At 33.8% G+C, this 25222-nt stretch overlaps 1 protein-coding gene across 1 annotated transcript in view; it reads right to left on the bottom strand.

Annotated features, from left to right (window-relative positions):
* Positions 1–16789: 16789 nt before the first annotated feature.
* The window catches only part of LOC142230979 (uncharacterized), a 35504-nt gene continuing 27071 nt past the window's right edge, over positions 16790–25222 (bottom strand). The window contains exons 2-3 of the mRNA XM_075301598.1: positions 17242–18233; positions 16790–17200 (exon numbers count right to left, since the gene is read on the bottom strand). Coding sequence (XP_075157713.1) covers positions 16790–17200; positions 17242–18233 — 1403 coding nt within the window. The remainder of the gene's footprint in view (positions 17201–17241; positions 18234–25222) is intronic.

Below are 25222 nucleotides of genomic sequence, written 5' to 3'. Positions count from 1 at the left end.
AATTGCAATAAGTATTTTGAGAAAATTTTGGAATATATGCCAAACGTAAGTTGCTTTGATGTGTTCGCCACATTCTTTGGATTTTTGCACCCTGCACCACTTTGTGGAAAAGGGTATTATTAGATAGTGAATATGTTAGCAATTTTCTTCGTCAGTCTTTGCACACATTTTTCCAATCAAAGTCTAGATCGCAGTTTTAATCCAATCGACTTCAAATTTGGCACAAGTATGCGTATTGGGTCAGAATAGAAACACCAAACAATTTTGTTTAAAACCCATATTTTAAAAGTGATATGAAGATATTTTAAATTAAACAAGTATATACAGCAGAAAGTTCGGCCGGGCCGAATCTTAAATACCCACCACCATGAATCAGATATAATAGTTTATTTTGAAAACTCTTCGTAGTTGCGGGTTACTTGATAATATATAGGATTTCAGGGGCTTTGATGACAAATATTCTTCCAAGCAAATCAGTTCGTCCTGCAAGCTTCCCGTAGATAAATTTAAAGATTCTACTTATGAAGATTAGATAATATTCTGGATTTATAAGAACCAATTTTGTTTGAGTTGTAGAGAAATCATAAACACATAGTGTAAATGATGAAATAGCACCTTGATTTGAAATCTTAAATCGGTAGATTTTCACGGCGATCGGACATATCCCTCAACGGACATATCGCCAAAAATAATTTTTGGGCGTTATGACCTCCATTGGGGCGGTACATCGCCCAATTTTAGTTTGGGCTTTATGTCCTCCCTCATTGCGGTCATATGTCCCAAAAAATAGGCGGTCAAAACGCCCAATATTTTATGGGGATAATGAATGTTGGAATACATATTAAAAACTGTCCTAAATGAAGTAGTTTTGATCCCCAATTTCGGTTAGTTAAATAAAGGGTGGTTAAAATTTCAAGGGCCGATATCGATTTTGAATAAAACACAAACTATTTAGGAAATTATTGTTATTTTATTTTATTATGATATATTGGTATTACTCAATTATGTATGGAACAAAATATCGGCCAAATGGGCGCCGCGACCTCCGTGGCACACCTTCATCCGATGGTCCAAATTTTCGATGACGCTGAGGCGTAATGGATGTTCTATGCCGTTAATGTGCCGAATTATCTCATCCTTTAGCTCTTGAATTGTTGCTGGCTTATCGACGTACACCTTTTCTTTCAAATAATCCCAAAGAAAAAAATCCAACGGTGTCAAATCACATGATCTTGGCGGCCAATTGACATCGCCATTACGTGAGATAACACGGCCATTGAATTTGTTGCGCAAAAGAGCCATTGTTTCGTTAGATGTGTGGCAAGTGACACCGTCCTGCTGAAACCACATATCGTCCACATCCATATCTTTCAATTCGGGCTATAAAAAGTTCGTTATCATCTCACGATAGCGAACACCATTCACAGTAACTGCCTGACCGGCCTCATTTTGGAAAAAATACAACCCGATGATGCCGCCAGCCCATAAACCGCACCAAACAGTCCCTCAAAAATTTTAATCGCATTTTTTTTTACCGGTCCATTTGGTAAGGCATCGATATAGACAGATTTAACTTCTTGAGGGTACACCCAAAGCAAAAATATTTTCCTCCGGAAATAAATTTTAGACAAACGAAATTCGTTTAGATAAAACTAATCCGAGTTTTTGATTCAACGATTGTCTCTAAAATGTGTGTCTAAAGAAAACTTTGCTTGTCTAAAATTTCGTTCCTCAGAAAAGAAAACACTTCTTTTAGCATATAGCATGCGCACTGATCATGAAAATTGCTTGAAACTGAAAGCAGAATTTCTAGATTTTACTCCTCATATTCATTTAAATAGTGGCGGAAATATCTACAGATTTAAGATTTAAAATCAAGGCGTTATTTCATCATATAAACGATATGTTTATGTCTTCTCTAAAACTCAAACAAAATTGGTTCTCATAAATCCAGAATCTGATCTACTAGATCATAGGTAGAATCTTAAAATTTTTTCTTCGGGAAGCGGACTAGTTGAACTGATTTGCTTGGGAGAAGATTTGTCATCAAACCCCCTGAAATTCTATATATCATCAAGTAACCCGCTACGACGAAGAGTTTTCAAAGTATGCTACTATATTTGATTCATGGTGGGGGGTATTTAAGATTCGGCCCGGCCAAAGTTACTGCTGTACATATGTTTTTTACATAAACGTCATCCTTCGCAATGCAAATTATATAATAGAGTATATTTTCTTATTCACTTTGTTTTTAAGTAGTATAAAACGTTTTCTAAATTGCGTGTTAGTCCATACGTGGTATATATTAGACAAAGAAGTTATGTATAGTTAAGTCTACAAATAATTACGAATCGATATGGACTTTTTGCACGGTACGTAGAGAGCCAGAATTGAAATATGGGGGTCGCTTATATGGGGGCTATATACAATTATGAACTTGATATGGACCAATTTTTGTGTGATTGGAAATCGATTTATCTGAGGGATATATATAACTATAGACCTTTATGGACCTAGTTAGGCATGGTTGTTAACGACCACATACTAGCACAATGTACCAAATTACAACTCACTCGGATGAAATTTGCTCCTCCAAGAGGCTCCAAAACCAAATCTCGGGATCGGTTTATATGGGGCTATATATGATTACGGACCACTTTTGGCATGATTGTTAAATATCATATACGATCACCACGTACCAAATTTCAAGCAGATCGGATGAATTTTGCTTCTCCAAAAGGCACCGGAGGTCAAATCTTTATATGGGAGCTATATATAATTATGGGCTGATACACGCAAAAAAATAATTCTTTCCTCCCAAACGAAATTTTAGACAAACAAAGTTCGTTTCTTATTTGCTTTTCGCTGTAAGGAAGTGCATTTGGAAGAAAAGTATATACTTTTTGTGATAAACATTTATTCGTTTCCAGGATGTAACAACAATTTCATAAAGACTAATTAAAAAAAATGTTTCTTGCTAATTGCATTTTCCCTCACATCTTTCTCACATCCACGAGTTTTTTAGTTCTTAACACCTTTTCCTGTAATACCAACAATGTAGAAGAAATTATACGAATTTATAAATTTTAAAATTTTTTTTACCTTTCGCCTGGACGGAGAATCGAACCGCGGACCATGCACTTTGTAAGCCAACACACTAACCACTGAGCTATGTACCTGTTATGGTCATCAATAGATAATTATCCATATAAGTTATATTTATATAGCATAGCTTGCGGCGCCCACGAACTGAATAAACAAAGTTTATTTAACAGAAACAAACATTTAGTTTGGCACCGTGGAGCAGTAGTTGCTACGTCTGACTCTCATGCCAAGGGTCGTGGGTTCGATCCCTGCTTCGACCAAAGTTTTTTTTTTTTTTTACATACATTCCACATATGTTCGGAAGATTCCGAAAAAATGTTCAACATTACATTGTACTATATTAAATTTTGAACTGTAAAATGTGTTTTATTAAAGACCAAGAGTCAGAAAAGAACAGTGTTTGATATAAACGAAATGGACTCTGTTGTTGTTTCAAAAATAACTTTTTTTATTGAAAAAATAAAAACTTTGTAACAAACGAAATTTTTTGGTGGTAAAAGTTTAAAATTTTCGAAGCAATTCAAAAAACTCTAACAAAAGAAAAACGTTTTCGGTACACGTTTTCCAAACGTTTTTTTTTCTTTGCGTGTAGGAACCAATTCCTGCATGGTTGTTGGATACCATATACTAACATCACGTACCAAATTTCAACCGAATGGGAAGAATTTTGCTCTTCCAAGGGGCTCTGGAGGTCAAATCTGGGGATCGGTTTATATGGGGCCTATATATAATTATGGACCGATTTCGACCAATTTTGCATGGGAGTTTGAGGCCATATATTAACACCACCTACCAAATTTCAACTGAATCAGATAGATTTTGGTCTTCCAAGAGGCTCCGAAGGTCAAATCTTGTGATAGGTTTATATGGGGGCTATATATAATTATGGACCGATGGTCCATGGTCATTAGAGACCATATGCTAACACCATGCACTAAATTTCAGCCGGATCGGATGAAATGTGCTTCTCTTAGAGGCCTCGCAAGCCAAATCGGGGGATCGGTTTATATGGGGGCTATATATAATTATGGACCGATGTGGACCGATTTTTTCATGGTTGTTAGAGACCATGTACTAACACCATGTACCAAATTTCAGCCGGATCGGATGAAATTTGCTTTTCTTAGAGGCCTCGCAAGCCAAATTTGGGGGTACGTTTATATGGGGGCTATACGTAAAAGTGGACCGATATGGCCCATTTGCAATACCATCCGACGACCTACATCAATAACAACTACTTGTGCCAAGTTTCAAGTCGATAGCTTGTTTCGTTCGGAAGTTAGCGTGATTTCAACAGACGGACGGACGGACATGCTCAGATCGACTCAGAATTTCACCACGACCCAGTATATATATACTTTATGGAGCCTTAGAGCAATATTTCGATGTGTTACAAACGGAATGACAAAGTTAATATACCCCCCATCCTATGGTGGAGGGTATAAAAATGAATCATGATAATAATAATTTATATTAAAACATAATGAAATGATTACAAAATTTTGATAAAAATGAAAATATGTTTAAAATTAAAATTAAGTTGAAAGGTTTAATAAATTGAAAAAAAAAAGTTTTGGACATTTGTGTGTTTAAAACAAAGTAATTAATTAATAAATAAATTTAAAGTATCAAGTAAAAATACAAAACAGTTAAAATATAATATGTGTAAATGATTGATAACTGGATTAATTAATTTGCAAAGACTGCTAATGGGCAAAATTTTTTTTTTTTTAATTTCATTGTGTTGTTAGTTTGCTGCAAATTATTAGGTAGATTATTCCAGAGACGTATGGTGTAAGCAAAGAATAGGCTTCGATACCGCATTGGAACAATTTTTTTACCCCTGGGTTGATTATTTTTTGAAGGAATACAAGTGATCTTATATTAATCATATCATCAAATGATACCCCAAATATCAAGGATCTATATCGTGAAATAGGGTCACAACGCCTCAATCCGTATACACGCAAAAAAATAATTCTTTCCTCCCAAACGAAATTTTAGACAAACAAAGTTCGTTTCTCATTTGCTTTTCGTTGAAAGGAAGTGTATTTGGAAGAAAAGTATATTTTTTTGTGATAAACTTTTATTCCTTTCCAGGATGTAAAAACAATTTCATAAAGACTAACTCAAAAAATTTTTTTCTGGCTAATTGCATTTTCCCTCACATCTTTCCCACTTCCACGAAGTTTTTTAGTTCTTAGCACCTTTTTCTGTAACACAAACAATGTAGAAGAAATTTTACGATTTTATTAATTATAATTTTTTTTTACTATTCGCCTGGACGGAGAATCGAACCGCGGACCATGCAATTTGTAAGCCAACACACTATCCACTGAGCCATGTAGCCGTTATTGTCATCAATAGACAATTACCCATATAACTAAGTTATATTTATATAGCATAGCTTGCGGCGCCCACGAGCCGATTAAACAAAGTTTATTTAACAGAAAAATACATTTAGTTGGGCACCGTGGAGCAGTGGTTGCTATGTCTGACTTACATGCCAAGGGTCGTGGGTTCGATCCCTGCTTCGACCAAGTTTTTTTTTTTTTACATATATTCCAGATATGATCGGAAGATTCCGAAAATTTTTTCAACATTACATTCTACTATATTAAATTTTTACTATGAACTGTAAAATGTGTCTTATTAAAGACCTAAATTTAGAAAAGAACAGTGTTTGATATAAACGAAATGGACTGTGTTGTTGGTTCAAAAATAACTTTTTTTACTGAAAAAATAAAAATTTTGTAACAAACGAATTTTTTTTGGTGATAAAAGTGTATACTTTTCGAAGCAATTCAAAAAACTCTAACAAACGAAAAACGTTTTCGGTACACGTTTTCCAAACGATCATAATGATCTCAACTTAGTATATGCCTGACCTACCACAATATTAATATGATCCGATCACGACAACTTACTATTCATGACAATGCCAAGGTTCCTAGCAAAAAAACAATGCCTATTCGTTGTTGTCAATTCTGATATCCGGTTCATAAGGAATCTGTAAGCCCCGCATGTGTAGCACTAAGCACTTTGACTTCAATGGATTAACCAGATGAATGGCTACCAGATCATCATTAAGCCTCCTAATCAGGATTTCGTAAGAACACCCAGAAAAGGAATATGATCACCTCAAACATGTTTCAAGAGCACCATATTACTTTTTCACAGCGACCATGTAGCATTTTTGTCGCAAAAATATTCTGCTCTTGTCAAACATAACATGCTTTCCGAAATCATATACATAGAAAAAAATATCACCAAAATATTTCCAATTAAAAAGTTAATTGAATTTGAAATTTTTTTCAATTAATAAATTAATTGGTACAATTAACTTTTTGATCAAGATAGAAACATTAAGTTAATTAAGTCAATGATTGAAAATTTCAAAATTTTTAATTAAAAAGTTAATTGATACAATTAACTTTTAATCAAATTCGGAAGACTAAGTCAGTTTATGATGTTGATGAACATTTTTTTAAATTTTTTATTATTTTTTTTTTCAAACAACCAATTGTTAATCCAAATAAAAATTCTAGGCCAATTCAGAATTTAATTGAAAATAGTTACCTTTTTTTTTATAAATAAATTAATTGAGTTTTGCAATCAACATCAATTAAATTTTTAATTGAATCAATTAAAAAATTAATTGAAATATGGCAATGAAATCAATTAATTTTTTAATCAAGAATTTTTTCTTTGCCCAATTAAAACTGTGATTGATACTAGACATTTCAATTAAAAAATTAATTGGATCAATTAATTTCGTGATTGAATCAGAAAATTTTTTTTTGTGTGTACCTAATTTCCGAGAAAAGAACATGGTTTAGACAAACCTGCTACATGTTTTCCGTGAAAAAGTAACATTTTGCTCTTGGAACATGGTTGAGGTGACCATATTCCTTCTCTGTATGAATTAAGATCCTGTGCAAGATATATCTGAATATCGTCAGCATACATATGAATCTTGCTATTGAGTAAAATGCCTGGTAAATCATTAATATATACAGAGAAAAGATGTGGCCCTAGCGTCGAACCCTGTGGAACACCTGGTGACATGTGGAATGGGTCTGATATTCCATTTTCCGTATGAACCGTCTGTTCCCTTCCAGCAAGATACGATGCTAAAAGACGCGTCGCGCTTCGAGAGAAATTAAAAATGTATCTCAATTTGAGACATAGAAGGTCGTGATCCACTGTGTCAAATTACTTTGAGTGATAAAGTAAAACGAGCATAGATACCTTTCCACTATCTTGTTCCTTTCTCAAATCCTCGCAGACATCAACCAAAGCAGTCACATAACTACACCCAGAAAAAAGTGACCCCTTCTTTAAGTTAAAATTAACTCATTGTGAAGAAAGTTGAACTTCGTATAGCGCCAAAGACATTTTTATTTGTTTGAACGATGTGATTTTCGTAGAAATTAGGTATAATGCATTCCAAATATTAGTTAACATTTTCCTATATTTATGTACCACTATACTACAGAATGAAAAAATTTAACTGATTTGAATTCATATATGGAATGATTTTATTGAAATCTTTTCATTCGCATGGACAAATCTTACACATTTGTGGTAAAACTTTTACTTCATAATTAGAACTGCTTACCTTCGTTTTTAAATACAATTTTATTTATTTATATAAGCAATTTTATCTTCAATAAAAGACATGTTTTATTAATATATTGAATATATTTATTAAGAATCAACAGCATCGAATCTCCTTGAAATATTAGTTTATTATTCCGCTGTTTCCAATTTCCTTGTGATATTATCAACTGTAAAACGCACTTTTTCTTCTTCTTGTACTTTTCACTTTTAATAAGTTGCTGCCTAACGATTTTGTCCTCCTTTTACAATTTCAATACCTACAAATATAAAAAATCATAAACCATTTTTGTTACAAAAGGTTAGCGTCACTGAATATTACCTGATAATTGAAGATTCCAAAATGAAGACAAATGAAAGGGTTGTTATTCTGCTGGTGTTTTCTTTCTTTATATACTATCACGAACATTGATAGATTTATTTTCAAAAAACGAAAATTTTTCTCACTAATTTAAAATAATAAATATTTTATATATTTTATTTGTTATTTATTATATTATTTTACCATATTATTTTTTAACAATCTTTCCGTATACCACAACAACGCGATTCCAACTAAAAAACAACCCACGCGCAAACATATCGATTACACCCACGCGCAAACACATCGATTGCGATGACAGGTATCGATTACAGGTATACAATAGAAATATAGGAAAATTTCCTATATTCTAACAAGTGTGTTTCCTTAAGTTTTGAAAGGATTGCATACTTCTTAGTACGAATGAACTAAAATATTTTTCTATGCCAAGTGTTGTTCGTATGTATGAAAAACTTTCTATTATAAAGGAAGTCGCAATTATCATTTTATAAGAAATTTTACTAATTTTGAGGAAACTTGGTTTTAGTTCGGTTTTTGTTTATTTTTACGAATGCTTTGTTATCGGTGAATAAAATTTTCTTGTTCAGTAGTAAATTCTTATACCCAGCGAAGAAAATAGTATGAGTAAAATTCCATGCCTTATTCTAGTTAATGAACTATTCCTAACTGCTTACAGTTTAGGATTTTTTTACTGAAACGAGTAAATTTTATTATTTCTCACAAAAATTTACCTTAATGGAAATAAAATGGATAAACTATATTGATGAAAAATTTTTCCTTTAGTTTCGAAGGCACTTTTTTTCTGGGTGTATGATCCGAGCGAAATCCACACATACCGCGAAAAGAAAATGAATATTCGATAAATGAGATCTGTAGCCCAATTTTAATTTTATTGATCCTAGATTTAAAGCCAGACACGTCGCTAAAAATGTCTTTATTTTAAAGAATCTGCTTCTTTGGCTCGGAATCAATACCAAAATCCTTAAGGGAAGGTTAAAATTTTTGTATCCAAGTAAACTTTTTTTGAGTGTGAATAACTTTATTAATATATCGCAACAAGATAATGCAAATTCATAGGTTGGGATCTGTATCCTAATGTCAATTTTTATTAATCCTAGATTTAAAGCCAGAGAGGTCCCTAAAAATGTGTTTATTTTAAAGAAGCAGCATTTTTGGCTCGGAATCAATACCAACATCGTTAAGAGAAGATCAAAATCTTTGGATCCAAGTAAACTTGTTTTTGAGTGTAAAAAACTATTTTAAGTGAAAGAAAATTTAATTTTGAGTCTATTTCCAAATGTAAGTCATTTCATAATTTTGCTGTCGATTACGAGTAGAAAGTATATGTACAATATCTGTCAAGACAAATAGTTTCAAAAATTCAAAAACAGGATTCTTGTACTTTCGAATAAAAATGCACCTTCTAAAATATAGAATTAAAATTTTAATTGAGTTTTAAAAAATATTCAATTAAAAATTCAATTGATTCAGCAAATTTTTTAATTGAAACAAAAATCAATCACAAAAATTAATAGTATCAATTAATTTTTTAATTGGATCAATTAACTTTTTAATTGACCTTCAATTAATTTTTTAATTGATACTATCATTAAAATTTTAATTGAGTTTTAAAAAATATTCAATTAAAAATTTAATTGAATCAGCAAATTTTTTAATTGAAACAAAAATCAATCACAACAAGTATATACGGCCGTAAGTTCGGCCAGGCCGAAGCTTATGTACCCTCCACCATGGATTGCGTAGAAACTTCTGTTTCTATTTCTTCTGTCATTCACAATCGAATTACTTGGGTTGCGGTAACTTTTGCCGATGACAAGGTATCTTAAAACTTCCTAATACCGAAATATATACCACGTAGTCCATACGTAGTATACATTAAACTTAAAATGGCCCATTAAATACGTATATAATTAAGTTTGACAAAATTTTCTATAGAAATAAAATTTTGACAAAATAAAATTTTGACTAAATAAAATTTTGACAACATTTACTATAGAAGTAAAATTTGGACAAAATTTTCTATAGAAATACGATTTTAACAAAATTTTCTATAGAAATAACATTTTGACAAAATTTTCTATAGAAATATAATTTTCAAAAGATTTAAAATTTTGACAACATTCTCTATAGAATTAAAATTTTGACAACATATAGAAATAAAATTTGACAATATTTTCTATAGGAATAAAATTTCGACAAAATTTTCTATAGAAATAAAATTTTGACAAAATTTTCTATAGAAATAAAATTTTGCTAGATTATTTTTGCTCAAGTGGCAAGCATGATAATGAACCGATATGGCCCAATTTTTGTGTGATTGGGGATTGGCTATATATAACTATAGACCGATATGGACCAATTTTGGCATGGTTATTAGCGGCCATATATTAACACCACGTTGCAAATTTCAACCGGATCGTATGAATTTTCGTCGTCCAAGTGGCCCCGGAGTTCAAATCTGGGGATCGGTTTATATAGGGGCTGTATATAATTATGGACTGATATGGACCAATTTTTGAATGGTTCTTAGAGACTATATACTAATACCATGTACCAAATTTCAGCCGGATCGGATGAAATTTGCTTCTCTTAGAGGATCCGCAAACCAAATCTGGGAATAGGTTTCTATGGGGGCTATATACAATTATGGGCCGATATGGACCAATTTTTGCATGGTTGTTAGAGACCATATAGTAACACCATGTACCAAATTTCAACCGGATGGGATGAATTTTGCTCCTCTTTGAGGCTCCGCAAGCCAAATCTGGGGATCGGTTTATATGGGGGCTATATATAATTATGGACCGATATGGATCAAATTTTGCACGGTTGTTATAGACCATATACTAATACCATGTACCAAATTTCAGCCGTATCGGATGAAATTTGCTTCTCTTTGAGGCTCCGCAAGCCAAATCTGGGGATCGGTTTATATGGGGACTATATATAATTATGGACCGATATGGACCAATTTTTGCGTGGTTGTTAGAAATCATATACTAACACCATGTACCAAGTTTCAACGGGATCGGATGAAATTTGCTTCTCTTAGAGCAATCGCAAGCCAAATTTGGAGGCCCGTTTATATGGGGGCTATACGTAAAAGTGGACCGATATGGACCAATTTTTGCATGCTTGTTAGAGACCATATACTAACATAATGTACCAAATTTCAGCCGCATCGGATGAAATTTGCTTCTCTTAGAGCAATCGCAAGCCAAATTTGGGGGTCCGTTTATATGGGGGCTATAAGTAAAATTGGACCGATATGGCACATTTACAATACCATCCGACCTACATCATTAAAAACTACTTGTGCCAAGTTTCAAGTCGATAGCTTGTTTCGTTCGGAAGTTAGCGTGATTTCAACAGACGGACGGACGGACATGCTCAGATCGACTCAGAATTTCACCACGACCCAGAATATATATACTTTATGGGGTCTTAGAGCAATATTTCGATGTGTTACAAACGGAATGACAATGTTAATATACCCCCATCCTATAGTGGAGGGTATAAACATTAATAGTATCAATTAATTTTTTAATTGACCTTCAATTATTTTTATACCCTCCATCGAAATATTGCTCTAAGACCCCATAAAGTATATATATTCTGGGTCGTGGAGAAATTCTGAGTCGATCTAAGCATGTCCGTCCGTCCGTCCGTCCGTCTGTTGAAATCACGCTAACTTCCGAACGAAACAAGCTATCTACTTGAAACTTGGCACGAGTAGTTGTTATCGATGTAGGTCGGATGGTATTGAAAATGGGCCATATCGGTCCACTTTTACGTATAGCCCCCATATAAAGGGACCCTCAGATTTGGCTTGTGGAGCCTCTAACAGAAGCATATTTCATCCGATCCGGCTGAAATTTGGTACATGGTGTTGGTATATGGCCTCTAACAACCATGTAAAAATTGGTCCACATCGGTCCATAATTATATATAGCCCCCATATAAACCGATCCCCAGATTTGGCTTGCGGAGCCTAAAAGAGAAGCAAATTTCATCCGATCCGGCTGAAATTTGGTACATGGTGTTAGTATATGGTCACTAACAACCATGCAAAAAGTGGTCCACATCGGTCTATAATTATATATATCCCCCATATAAACCGATCCCCAGATTTGGCTTGCGGAGCCTCAAAGAGAAGAAAATTTCATCCGATCCGTCTGAAATTTGGTACATAATGTTGGTATGTGGTCTCTAACAACCATGCAAAAATTGGTCCACATCGGTCCATAATTATATATAGCCCCCATACAAACCAATCCCCAGATTTGGCTTGCGGAGACTCAAAGAGAAGCAAATTTCATTCGATCCGGCTAAAATTTGGTACATAATGTTGGTATATGGTTTCTAACAATCATGCAAAAATTGGTCCACATTGGTCCATAATTATATATAGCCCCCATATAAACCGATCCCCAGATTTGGCTTGCGGAGCCTCAAAGAGAAGCAAATTGCATCCGATCCGGCTGAAATTTGGTACATGGTGTTGGTATATGGTCTCTAACAACCGTGCAAAAATTGGTCCACATCGGTCCATAATTATATATAGCGCCCATATAAACCGATCCCCAGATTTGGGTTGCTGAGCCATAAAGAGAAGCAAATTTCATCCGATCCGCCTGAAATTTGGTACATGATATTGGTATATGGTCTCTAACAACCATACAAAAATTGGTCCACATCGGTTCATAACTATATATAGCCCCCATATAAACCGATCCCCAGATTTGGCTTGCGAAGTCTCCAAGAGAAGCAAATTTCATCCAATCCGGTTGTAATTTGGAACATGGCGTTAGTGCCAGAATTGGTCCATATCGGTCCATAATTATATATAGCCCCCATATAAAACGTTCTCCAGATGTGATCTCCGGAGCCTCTTGGAGGAGCAAAATTCATCCGATCCGGTTCAATTTAGGAACGTGGTGTTAGTATATGGTCGCTAACGACCATACCAAAATTGGTCCAATCACACAAAAATTGGTCCATATCGGTTCATAATCATGGTTGCCACTAGAGCCAAAAATAGTCTACCAAAATTTTATTTCTATAGAAAATTTTGTCAAAATTTTATTTCTAGAGAAAATTTTGTTAAATTTTTTTTCGGTTCATAATAAAATTTCCATCATTGTCAAAATTTTATTTCTATAGAAAATTTTGTTCAAATTTTATTCGGTTCATAATCATGGTTGCCACTCGAGCCAAAGATAATCTACCAAGAGTTTATTTCTGTAGAAAATTTTGTCAAAAGTTTATTTCTATAGAAAATTTTGTTAAAATTTTATTTCTGTAGAAATTTTTGTCAAAACTTTCTTTCTATAGAAAATTTTGTGAAAATTTTGTTAAAATTTTATGTCTACTTTGTCAAACTGAATTATATACGTATTTGATCGATCTTTTTTGATTTAATATATACCACGTATGGACTTACATACAATTTAGAAGATGGTGTTAGGAGGTTTTAAGATACCTTGCCATCGGCAAGCGTTACCGCAACTTAAGTAATTCGATTGTGGATGGCAGTGTTTAGATGAAGTTTCTACGCAATCCATGATGGAGGGTACATAAGCTTCGGCCTGGCCGAACTTACGGCCGTATATACTTGTTTTAATTGATACTATCATTAAAATTTTAATTGAGTTTTAAAAAATATTCAATTAAAAATTTAATTGATTCAGCAAATTTTTTAATTGAAACAAAAATCAATCACAAAAATTAATAGTATCAATTAATTTTTTAATTGGATCAATTAACTTTTTAATTTACCTTCAATTAATTTTTTAATTGATACTATCATTTCTGTGATTGAAGACATTTCAATTAAAAATTAATTAATTGCAATTAATTTCGTGATTGAACTAGAAATTTTTTTTTGTGTGCATGTACTAAATTTCATTGGAATAGGTTCAGATGCAGATATACCTCCCATTTTCTTCCGATTTACACTCATATGGCTACTGAGGCCAACGGTTTACTCCAGCGTTGACATTCTAGCAATGCCTATTAGAGGGGGAAATCAGAATTCTATAGAAGTGCACCAAATTGTATCTAAATCCGTTCATATTTTAATATATGGGAATATAAAAATTTTATATATAGCTCCCAACATTTTATTTTAAATGGTATCATAAATGTTGGTCTACAGAGTGGTGAAGAGTATAATATAGTCGGCCACGTCAGACTTTCCAGACTTGTTCTATTTCATTTAATTGAGGCTACCTTCTGAGATTCGCTTGCAAATCATTGTCAACCGCATTGACCTTCCTATATATCTAGGCGAACGATTTTAATTTTAGGTCACATTGGGTATAGAAGTTATCAGCGTAATAGTCAAAGGGAATACACCAACGCACATTACTTATATCGCGAAATAAGCAGCACATCCTGTTTTCATCATTATGCCAATGCAATGAAAAGTTTTTCTTGATAAACAAATGGAGAAAACTTTAAATGTGATTTACCATGTGGCGCACCAATCCCAACTTGTGAAAGTAAACAGCGCTAAAATCTTTGTAGTTAATATTTTTGAAACTTTTTCTAAAAATACAAAACTGATTATATTAACTTGGGGTAAAATCTGCGACGTCACAGCTTTAACGCTTTTATATTTGTAATTTACTTATAAGTCTAGGTATGAAATAAATAAATTACTTAAGACATCACACAAAGGTAGGTATTCAATTTACAGTAGGTGATTCTGAGTGATAGAGCGTAGAGAATTGCTTCAAAAGTTTTTTGGTAACAAGACAATTGAAATGGTCTACCATAACTCATTTCATTTTTTATATTTATTTTGAAACTAATCAAGTCTATAGGCCAATGGAAGATGGTTACAAAAATACTAAAAAAAATCAAGTGTTTTTTATACCCTGCGCCACACTGTGGATATTATTAGTTAGTGGTATTATAAGTAAGTGCATATGTTTGCAACACCCAGAAGGAGGCGAATAGACACATGGTGTCTTTGGCAAAAATGCTCAGGGTGGACTCTTGAGTCGATATAGCGATGTCCGTCTGTCCGTGAACACATTTTTGTAATCAAAGTCTAGGTCGCAGTTTTAGTCCAATCGACCTTAAATTTGGCACAAGTATGTGTTTTGGCTGAATGAATAGATCCCTGTTGATTTTGGAATGAATCAGATTTACATATAGCTCCCATATACACTGAAAAAAATATTGACCTAATATGGAAGATTTAATTTTAGGACTCGAAATTTACGCAATGATAAGGACAAAATTCTTTAAAATAATGACATTTTAATTAAAAGAAAATTTATAATCCTTGCTTCAAAATTTTTTTTTTTCATTAAATTTAGGACACAAATCTTGAAATTTTGCGTCCCTCTGTTGAAGTTGTAGATCTTTGAATTAAGGCAAATGTTCCTTAAAATAAAGAAAAATATTTTTAATTTAAACAAATCGTCTTTAACTCAACTGACATATTGAATTTTTAAATTTAAGGTAAAAATGCTTCAAATATAGGCTAAGACTTATTTTAAGGATTTGCATCTTTGTTTTAAAATTTTTTTTAGCATTAAGAAAACAGTTTTTACTTTGAAGTACTTGGTATAATTTGGATTTTGAAACTGGAATTTGTTTGTACATCAATATCTCTATTAATATATCGCAAACAGAGAATAAAAATTCGATGAATGTGATCTGTATCCAATTTTAATTTTATCGATCCTAGATTTAAAGCCAGGGAGGTCCCTAAAAAATGTCTTTATTTTAAAGAAGCCGCATCTTTGGCTCGGAATCAATACCAAAATCCTTACCGGAAGGTCAAAATCTTTTTTTTTTTTTTATTAAGTCTATAGATACAAAATCCTTACAGACTAATATGTACAAACAAAGATAAAGATAACTACTGGTTTAAGTGTAAAATAATATTTCTCTTCAGAACGACTCGTTGCTCAGACAGATTTATAATGGCATAATATTTATTGAACTGAAGGCATTACCTTCGTAACGGATCGTTGTTTGCATAATCTGATCTATAATACGGAATTTTTAGCTCTTCAAAATTTCTGCTACATCTAACAAGTATGTTAAATGACAGTTTGTTGAGAAGAAACTCAGAATCAATTTCACCTTGAATTATATTCATTATGAAAGAAATATTTAACATAATTCTACGACTTTGCAGTGAGGGTAATTTTATAAGATTTAGGCGAAATTGATACGATGGTAAAGACTGGCGATCCCAACCTCTGTGTCGAAGGCAGAATAGAAGAAATTGCTTCTGGACGGATTCAATCTTATTTGAGTGGATTGTATAATATGGATCCCATATTATAGAACCGTACTCAAGGTTGCTTCGTACTAATGAAGTGTAAAGTATCTTGGTAATTGAGTAATCTCTAAATTCTTTACTCCAACGTTTCATGAATCCGAGAGTAACAAGTGCCTTACTGATGGCCATAGACACATGTTGGCGAAAGTTCAGTCGCTGGTCCATTAGCAATCCAAGATCCTTGAAAGAATCTACTGCTTCCAGCTCGTTAGTCCCAATAGAATAACTCGACTCGAATACAGTTCTTCTCGAAAAGCGCATCAATTTACAATTCGAGATATTTAATTCCATTAAATTTGTCTCACACCAATCGTAAAAGTTATCAAGGTCGAACTGAAGATACCTTCGTTCGTCGGGATTATTATAGGAACGAAATATCTTTACGTCATCCGCAAACATAAGAATATTAGAAAATTTTACAACTGATGGGAGGTCATTGATGAATAGACTAAATAAAACAGGTCCGAGGTGGCTGCCCTGAGGAACACCCGAGGTAACAGTGATAGGTCTAGATGTCGCACTACCAACTTAACATATTGTGTCCGACCAATTAAATACGAATGAAACCATCTCAATAAAGGTTCGCTGAAGCCAATCATATCCAACTTATGTAAAAGGAGAGCATGATTGACTTTGTCGAAAGCTTTACTAAAATCAGTGTATATTGTATCTGTTTGAAAGCGATCCCTAAAAGCATCATTAACCAAACAAGTAAATTCCAAAAGGTTGGTTATGGTCGATCGTTTTTTCCTAAAACCATGTTGATTCGCAGATAATAATGAAGAAATCTGATGGGAAATAGAACTTGTTAAGATCTTTTCCATCAACTTCGGAATGGCACAAAGATTCGAAATACCTCGTGAAATACCTTTAGTGACTTATTAAACAGTAAAGAAAGAGGATATGAAAGTATATCGGCACATTGTTTCAGAATACAGGACGGAATACCATCAGGGCCAGCATTAAATGTAGATTTCAGAGTTCTAAGATTACTTAAAATGGTGCTCTCATCTATGTAAGAGATATCAATTCTGTTACAGTTCCTAGTCATGTATGGATAGATGTTGTTACCATCATAACACTTATCCGAATATGTTGTAGCAAAGAAATCTGCAATTATATTAGAAATGTCTACATCATTGTCGGCAGTTGAGGACTTATATTTAAGATATGTTGGTAGGCCACTAGATTGGCGTTTTGAATTCACAAATTTGTAGAAAGACTTAGGATCAACTCTCAGTTGATCTTTCATTCTATTTAAATAGTCTTGATTGTACATCTTGTTCTTTTGATTCTTCAGCTTCGATAGAACTCTGGTATTCCATGGCGGTCCAGAATTGTCGTTTATAATAATTCGAGGCACTGATTTGGATATGCAATCCTGTAGGATTGAGTAAAAACGGGATGCTAGTTCGGTAATATCATTAGAATCAAGAATATCGTCCCAATTTACGGCGGAAAGCAATGAATTTAGTATAGTATAATTCGTCTTAGCAAAGCAATACTCTCGGTTCGAATTGGTGTACCTAGATCGTGGGAGATTTGGGGCTGCAACATGCAATATTATAGTAGGGTGATAACGATCTTCAGGTTGCGTTAAAGCATGACAGGATTCCAAACTTATATTAAATGTTCTATTAACAAACACCAGATCAAGTAATCTGCCGTGTGAATTGAAAATATCATTTATTTGAAAAAGGCCAAGATTAAGTAATGAGTGAAGAAAATTATTAGAAATACTATTTGAGATTACAGGAATTAAACTCTCAGATTCAGAAGAGTGTAGCCAGGAGACATAAGGGAGATTGAAATCGCCTAAAACTATTAATGTATCAGATGACGATAATAAAGATTGTGATGCTGATGAAATAGCCGAAACGTGTTGAGAATAAATTTCGTCGTTATCCAAGTAAACTTCTTTTTTGAGTGTATATATTTCGCCCGATATGGACTTATATGGCCCCAGAAGCCAGACTTTTACCCTAATTTGCTTAAAATTTTGTACAAGAGAACAATTAGTACTAGAGTAAAGTGTGCCAAATTTTATTGAAATCGGTTTAGATTTAGATATAGCTCCCATATATATCTTTCGCCCGATATGGACTAATACGGTCCCAGAAGCTAGAGTTTTACCCCAATTTGGTTGAAATTTTGCACTAGAAGTACAATTAGTAGTGTAGCCAAGTATGCCAAATTTTATTGAAATCGGTTCAGATTTAGATATAGCTCCCATATATATCGTTCGCCCGATTTACCACAGTGGCCAATCTTTTACTTCGATTTAATTGAAATTTTGCACAGGGAGTAGAATTAGCATTGTAGCTATACGTGCCAAATTTGGTTGAAATCGGTTCAGATTTAGATATAGCTCCCATATATAGCTTTCGGCCGATTTACACTCATATGACCACAGAGGCCAATTGTTTGCTCCGATTTAGTTGAAATTTTGCACAGGGAGTAGAATTAGCATTGTAGCTATGCGTGCAAATTTAACTCCCATATATATGTTTTTCTGATTCCTTGTAAAATCGCCACAGCTTGGTCGAAAAGTTGTAAAAATGACTCTAAATGACGATAAAACATAAATAAACTTTTGCGAAGTTTCCTTAAAATTGCTTCAGATTTAAATGTTTCCCATATTTATACCCACCACCATAGAATGGTGACGAGGGTATAATAAGTTTGTCATTCCGTTCGAAATATCGATTTCCGACTATATAAAGTATATATATTCTTGATCGGGGAGAAATTCTAAGACGATATAACGATGTCCGTCTGTCTGTCTGTTGTAATCACGCTACAGTCTTCAATAATGAAGCAATCGAGCTGAAATTTTGCACAAACTCGTCTTTTGTCTGCAGGCAGATCAAGTTCGAAGATGGGCTATATCGGTCCAGGTTTTGATATAGTCCCCATATAAACCGTCCTCCCGATTTGGGGTCTTGGGCTTATAGAAACCGTAGTTTTTATCAAATTTGTCTAAAATTGGAAATCTAGAGGTATTTTAGGACCATAAAGAGGTGTGCCGAAAATGGTGAGTATCGGTCCATATTTTGGTATAGCCCCCATAAGAACGATCTCCCGATTTAATTTCTAGAAACCGTAGTTTTTATCTGATTTGCCTGAAATTGTAAATATTCTGGTATTTTAGGCTCACAAAAACGTGTATCGGATTAAGTTTTTATCGGTCCATTTGGTAATGCTTCCATATAGACCGACTTCACTTTTTGAGGGTGTAGAAGGCGCACTGATCATGAAAATTGCTTGAAACTCAATGTAAAATTTCCATATTTTACTTCTACAGATTTAAGATTTCAAATCAAGACGTTATTTTATAATTTTCTTGCACACTTACAAGAGATGTTAATGATTCCTCCAAAACTCAAACAAAAATGGTTCTTATAAATCCAGAATCTGATATAGTAGTCCTCATAGGTGAAATCTTTAAATTTATCTTCGGGAAGTGTCCTCAAGCCCTCCTGAAATTTCAAAGGAAAACATAATATTTGGTTCATAGTGCTGAGTATTTAAGATTCGGCCCGGCCGAACTTAGTGCTGTATATACTTGTTTTTTTTTTTTTTTTTAATTTTTTCATGAAATGAAATTAAGTTTTTAATAGGACTAATAAAAAAAAATACTATCACGCTAGATCGTGTAAAACTCCCGAATATGGCTATGTTTTGCTCTGAAAGTCGCGGAAGTTCGCTAACGTGAACTCTCTTGGTTTTAACATAATTAGTTCCCGTTACCGCGAGTGCACTGTAGTATTAAAACTTCATTTAAATATCGAAGTTGGTGAGAATCCAATTTGCTACAAATAAAAAAAAGTTATCCTTCTTTTCACTTTAAATTTCAATTATCCCTACAGCCACTTGTAAGAAGTAGATATAATACCCTATTTAAATCTGTTATGTTGATGATGTTTTTTTTTTGTTTTTTAATAAAAAATGTTCATAAATCTAGAAATTGAAGCGAAAATATGAGCCACGTCATAGTCGAAGTAAAAAAAAATTTTGCTTTTTTTCACCCTATAATGAAGTAGAGCAGCGTTCTTCATAATAGCATGATTTTATAGGATTTCTTTCCATCTGCTTAAACTTGACTGGCAAGAGATGATGGTTTGCAAACACCCTTAAGTGTAATACCTTAGTATGGGATTACAGAGTTAATAACTTAGACTTAAGTTTGCATTGCAACATTCTCAGTAATTAATTGTAAGTCCCTCCCAAGGTTGCTTACCGCATACCATACCCACTGGCAGTGAATTCTTTAGCGGATTACAATGATGCAAGTGCAAGTGGTGACGTGGACCACAATCGCATAATGAATACAAAATGCGCCCAACTTAACTGTAACTTATGTTCAGGAAATGTACATAATCGCTATAAACATCCATGACTTATGAGGAGTTTAGAGTTAACATAACACATGGATTAATGCGGACACATGGAAGCAAGTTTGTTTCTTGTATTCTCAACAAGGATAAAATGTATACACAACGCTGTATGATTAAATAGTGTAACACCGTTTAGTTGAAATGGAATTTGTTGGGATCAAACCCCCCCCGAAATGAATGAATATTTTTATATAAATAAATATATATTTTTAGCTGCATAGAAAAATCTTATCGAAGATGTTGAAGAAAAGCTGGAGGTTTTATTTTGAAAAACGCTTGCCTATAAAACTTGCACAAATCATAGAATACTAGTTGAAAAGCCCGTCAAACGACGATTTTTGTTCTCGCACCACAAATTTAATTTTTGGAAAATGTATTTCTGCTTTTTATGTGTGTTTGTTGTTCTTTTTGTGAACATGACTCGCTTTGTTTGGCCATAGCAACAACAACGAAACAGCCAAACACACATGTGTAAATGAAATGGCGCAAAACCTGCGAAAAGAACCTGCCTAAATCAGCGATGGTAGCAATAAAGAGATTTTTCCAAACGTGCATATTCTTTTAAAAATTTTGGTCACTTTGGCAATAATCTTCCAGTGAAATTTTTGTTGAAATTTAGTAAAAAGTACCTTTCCGCTCAAAAAATACCTTTTTTGTACTTTCTTAAAAATTGTATTTTCCATCCCTGCAGTTACTACGTGCTCATCCAAACGTTCATTTTCAACAATGAAGAGATTAAAGACGTATCTTAGAAATTCGACTAGCGAGAGTAGACTCAAAGGATTAGCATTAATGTCGGTTCATCGCCGAATAAATGTGCCGACTGAAGAAGTCATTGATTTATTTGCTGCCCAAAAAGCCCGTCGGCTCAATTTAATATTATAACAAGTATATACAGCACTAAGTTCGGCCGGGCCGAATCATAAATACCCACCACCATGAACCAAATATTACGGTTTCCTTTGAAATTTCAGGAGAGCTTGAGGACTTGAGGATATTCCCGAAGATAAATTTAAAGATTTCACCTATGAGGACTATATCAGATTCTGGATTTATAAGAACCATTTTTGTTTGAGTTTTAAAGGAATCATTAACATCTCTTGTAAGTGTACAAGAAAATTATAAAATAAAGTCTTGATTTGAAATCTTAAATCTGTAGAAGTAAAATTTGGAAATTTTACATTGAGTTTCAAGCAATTTTCATGATCAGTGCGCCTTCTACACCCTCAAGAAGTGAAGTCGGTCTATATGGAGGCATTACCAAATGGACCGATAAAAACTTAATCCGATACACGTTTTTGTGAGCTTAAAATAACAGAACATTTACAATTTCAGGCAAATCAGATAAAAACTACGGTTTCTAGAAACCCAAGGAGTTAAATCGGGAGATCGTTCTTATGGGGGCTATACTAAAATATGGACCGATACTCACCGTTTTCGCACACCTCTTATTGACCCGAAAATACCTCTAGATTTCCAATTTCAGGCAAATAAGATAAAAACTTCGGATTCTAGAAGCCCAAGAAGTAAAATCTTGAAATCGGTCTATATGGGGGCTATACCAAAATATGGACCGATACTCACCATTTTCGGCACACCTCTTTATGGTCCTAAAATACTTCTAGATTTCCAATTTTAGACAAATTGGATAAAAACTACGGTTTCTATAAGCCCAAGACCCCAAATCGGGAGGTCGTTTTATTGGAGACCATACAAAAACATGGACCGATACTCACAATTTGTGGCACACGTATTTGTGGTCCTACAATACCTCTAGATTTCCAATTTCAGGTAAATTGAATAAAAACTGCGGTTTCTATAATCCCAAGAAGTAAAATCGGAAGATCGGTCTATATGGGGGCTATACCAAAACATTTTTGGCACACCTCTTTATGGTCATAAAATACCTCCAGGTTTCAAATTTCAGGCAAATTGGATAAAAATTACGATTTCTATAAGCCCAAGACCCCAAATCGAAAGGTCGGTTTATATGGGGACTATATCAAAACCTGGACCGATATAGCCCATCTTCTAACTTGACCTGCCTGCAGACAAAAGACGAGTTTGTGCAAAATTTCAGTACGATTGCCGTCACCATTCTATGGTGGTGGGTATAAAAATATTGTATACATACCTATGCATAAATAAAATTTTCTACACATGAGATTATATGAATATTTTTTTTTAAAGTTGAACAATTTCGCAGAGTATCAGTTGAACTGGTTGAGATTTAGATAAAGCTCCCATATATATATATTTGGCCCGATATGCACTTATATGACCACAGAGGCCATAAATTTACTTTTACTTCGATGAAATTTTGCACTGAGATTAGAATTACCATTCTAATTGTGTATGCCAAGTTTGATTGAAATTTTTTAAGTTTTAGATATAGCTCCCATAAATAGCTTTCGCCCGATTTACACTCCAATTGCCTCAGAGGCCAAATTTTTACTCCGAGTATAATTTTGCCAGGGAGTAAAATTTACATTATAATATAAAATGCATACAGCATTTGGGTAAAATGGGTTGAAATTTCGAAATAGCTCCCATATACAGTGCTGTTCAAAACATTTGTAACCAGCCCTACCATGAACTTAATATAAGTATACCTCCCATAATAAGAATTTTCTAGTTTAGCTTCCAATTAAAAAATAATCTTTATGGAGTGGTATTTCCAAATTATTATTGGGTAAATGAATGGGCTGTTGTAAAATATTGTTATTTACCAAAAGATAAAGAATGGTATAATTCGACCTGTTCAAAATATTTGCATCTACCTAGCACCCTGTAATATTTTCTTCTTTAATGACATTATTTTTGTATTTCTATCCTGCGCCACACTGTGGAACAGGGTAATATAGATAGACATATGGTGTCTTTGGCAATATTGCTCAAGGCGGGTTACTGTGTCGATATAGCCATGTCCGTCTGTCTGTGAACACATTTTTGTGGTCAAAGTCTACGTCGTAGTTTTAATACAATCGACTTCAAAATTGACACAAGCTTCAGTTGTGGGTCAGAATAGAACCCTATTGATTTTGGTAGAAATCGGTTCGGATTTAGATATAGCTCCCATATATACCTTTAGCCCGATATGCACTTATATGGCCACAGAAGCCAGAGTTTTACCCTAATTTGCTTTAAATTTTGCACAGCGAGAACAATTAGTACTGTAGTCAAGTATGGAAAATTTTATTGACATCGGTTCATATTTAGATATAGTTCCAATATATATCATTCGGCCGATATGTACTAGAGGTGTGCACGTGAGTAATATTTTACTCACGCTCACGCGCACTCACGACGGAAAAATCTTACTCACGCACGATTTTGTTTGGTGAGACTCACGCTCACGCACACTCACGAAAAGAAAATTTATATTCACGCACACTCACGCACGAAAATATTGTGACTCACGAAAAATGTGGTTACTCACGAATAATTTTATAAGTAATTTACCTGAATTAGCATGATGAAAATCGAGAGCGTTATTAAACTCTTAACATCCCAGGCGTTACTAAAATTGTAAATGAATTCATCTCGTAAGCGTTTTATGTCCGTTGGAGGGATTATTTTCGTGAGCTATTTTTCGGAAATTCGTTACTCACGCAGACTCACGAAGAAATTATTTTCGTGACTCACGCTCACGCACGACATTTGATTTGTTAATAACGCTTACGCACACTCACGCCGTCGTCATCAGCGTGAGTCACGAAAATTTTCGTGAATCTCGACAATTTCGCGTCACGTGCACACCTCTAATATGTACTTATACGGTCAAAAAAAGCCAGAGTTTTACCTCAATTTGGTTGAAATTTTGCACAAGAAAAACAATTGGTACTATAGTCAAGTATGCCGAATTTTATTGACATCGGTTCAGATTTAGATATAGCTCCCATATATATCTTTCGCCCGATTTAGACACATATAACCAGAGAGACCAAAGTTGTACTCCGATTTACTTGAAACTTTGCACAGGGGGTAGAATTAAGGTTCTTGATGTGCGTACTAATTTTGGTTGAAATCGGTTCAGATTTAGGTATAGCTCTCATATATATTTTTCGCCCGATTTTCCGTAATATGACCACAGAGGTCAAAGTTGTAATCCGATTTACGTGAAATTTGGCACAGTGAGTAAAATTAACATATTTACTATGCATGTCAAATTTGAAATCGGTTCAGATTTATATAAAGCTTCTATATATATGTTTTCCGATTTGGACAAAAATGGCCAAAATGCCCACATTTTCCTTATAAAATCACCACTGCTTAGGTGGAAAACAAAACTAAACTCCCCCGACTGAAATTTTACGGAAAAAAGTTGGTGAGGTTATGAAATTTATATCAGGTTCCTGGTTTTTTTAATATTTTGTCAAGAAAAATAAAAGGCCATAGGGAGACATCAGCTTCTCTTTAATACATACAGAGAATCAATTAAACTTTACCAAG

Source organism: Haematobia irritans, chromosome 3 (assembly GCF_050003625.1).
Source record: "Haematobia irritans isolate KBUSLIRL chromosome 3, ASM5000362v1, whole genome shotgun sequence".
Lineage (NCBI taxonomy): Eukaryota > Metazoa > Arthropoda > Insecta > Diptera > Muscidae > Haematobia > Haematobia irritans.
Note: the sequence above shows the minus strand (reverse complement) of the source record. Positions and strands in the feature narration are given on the sequence as shown.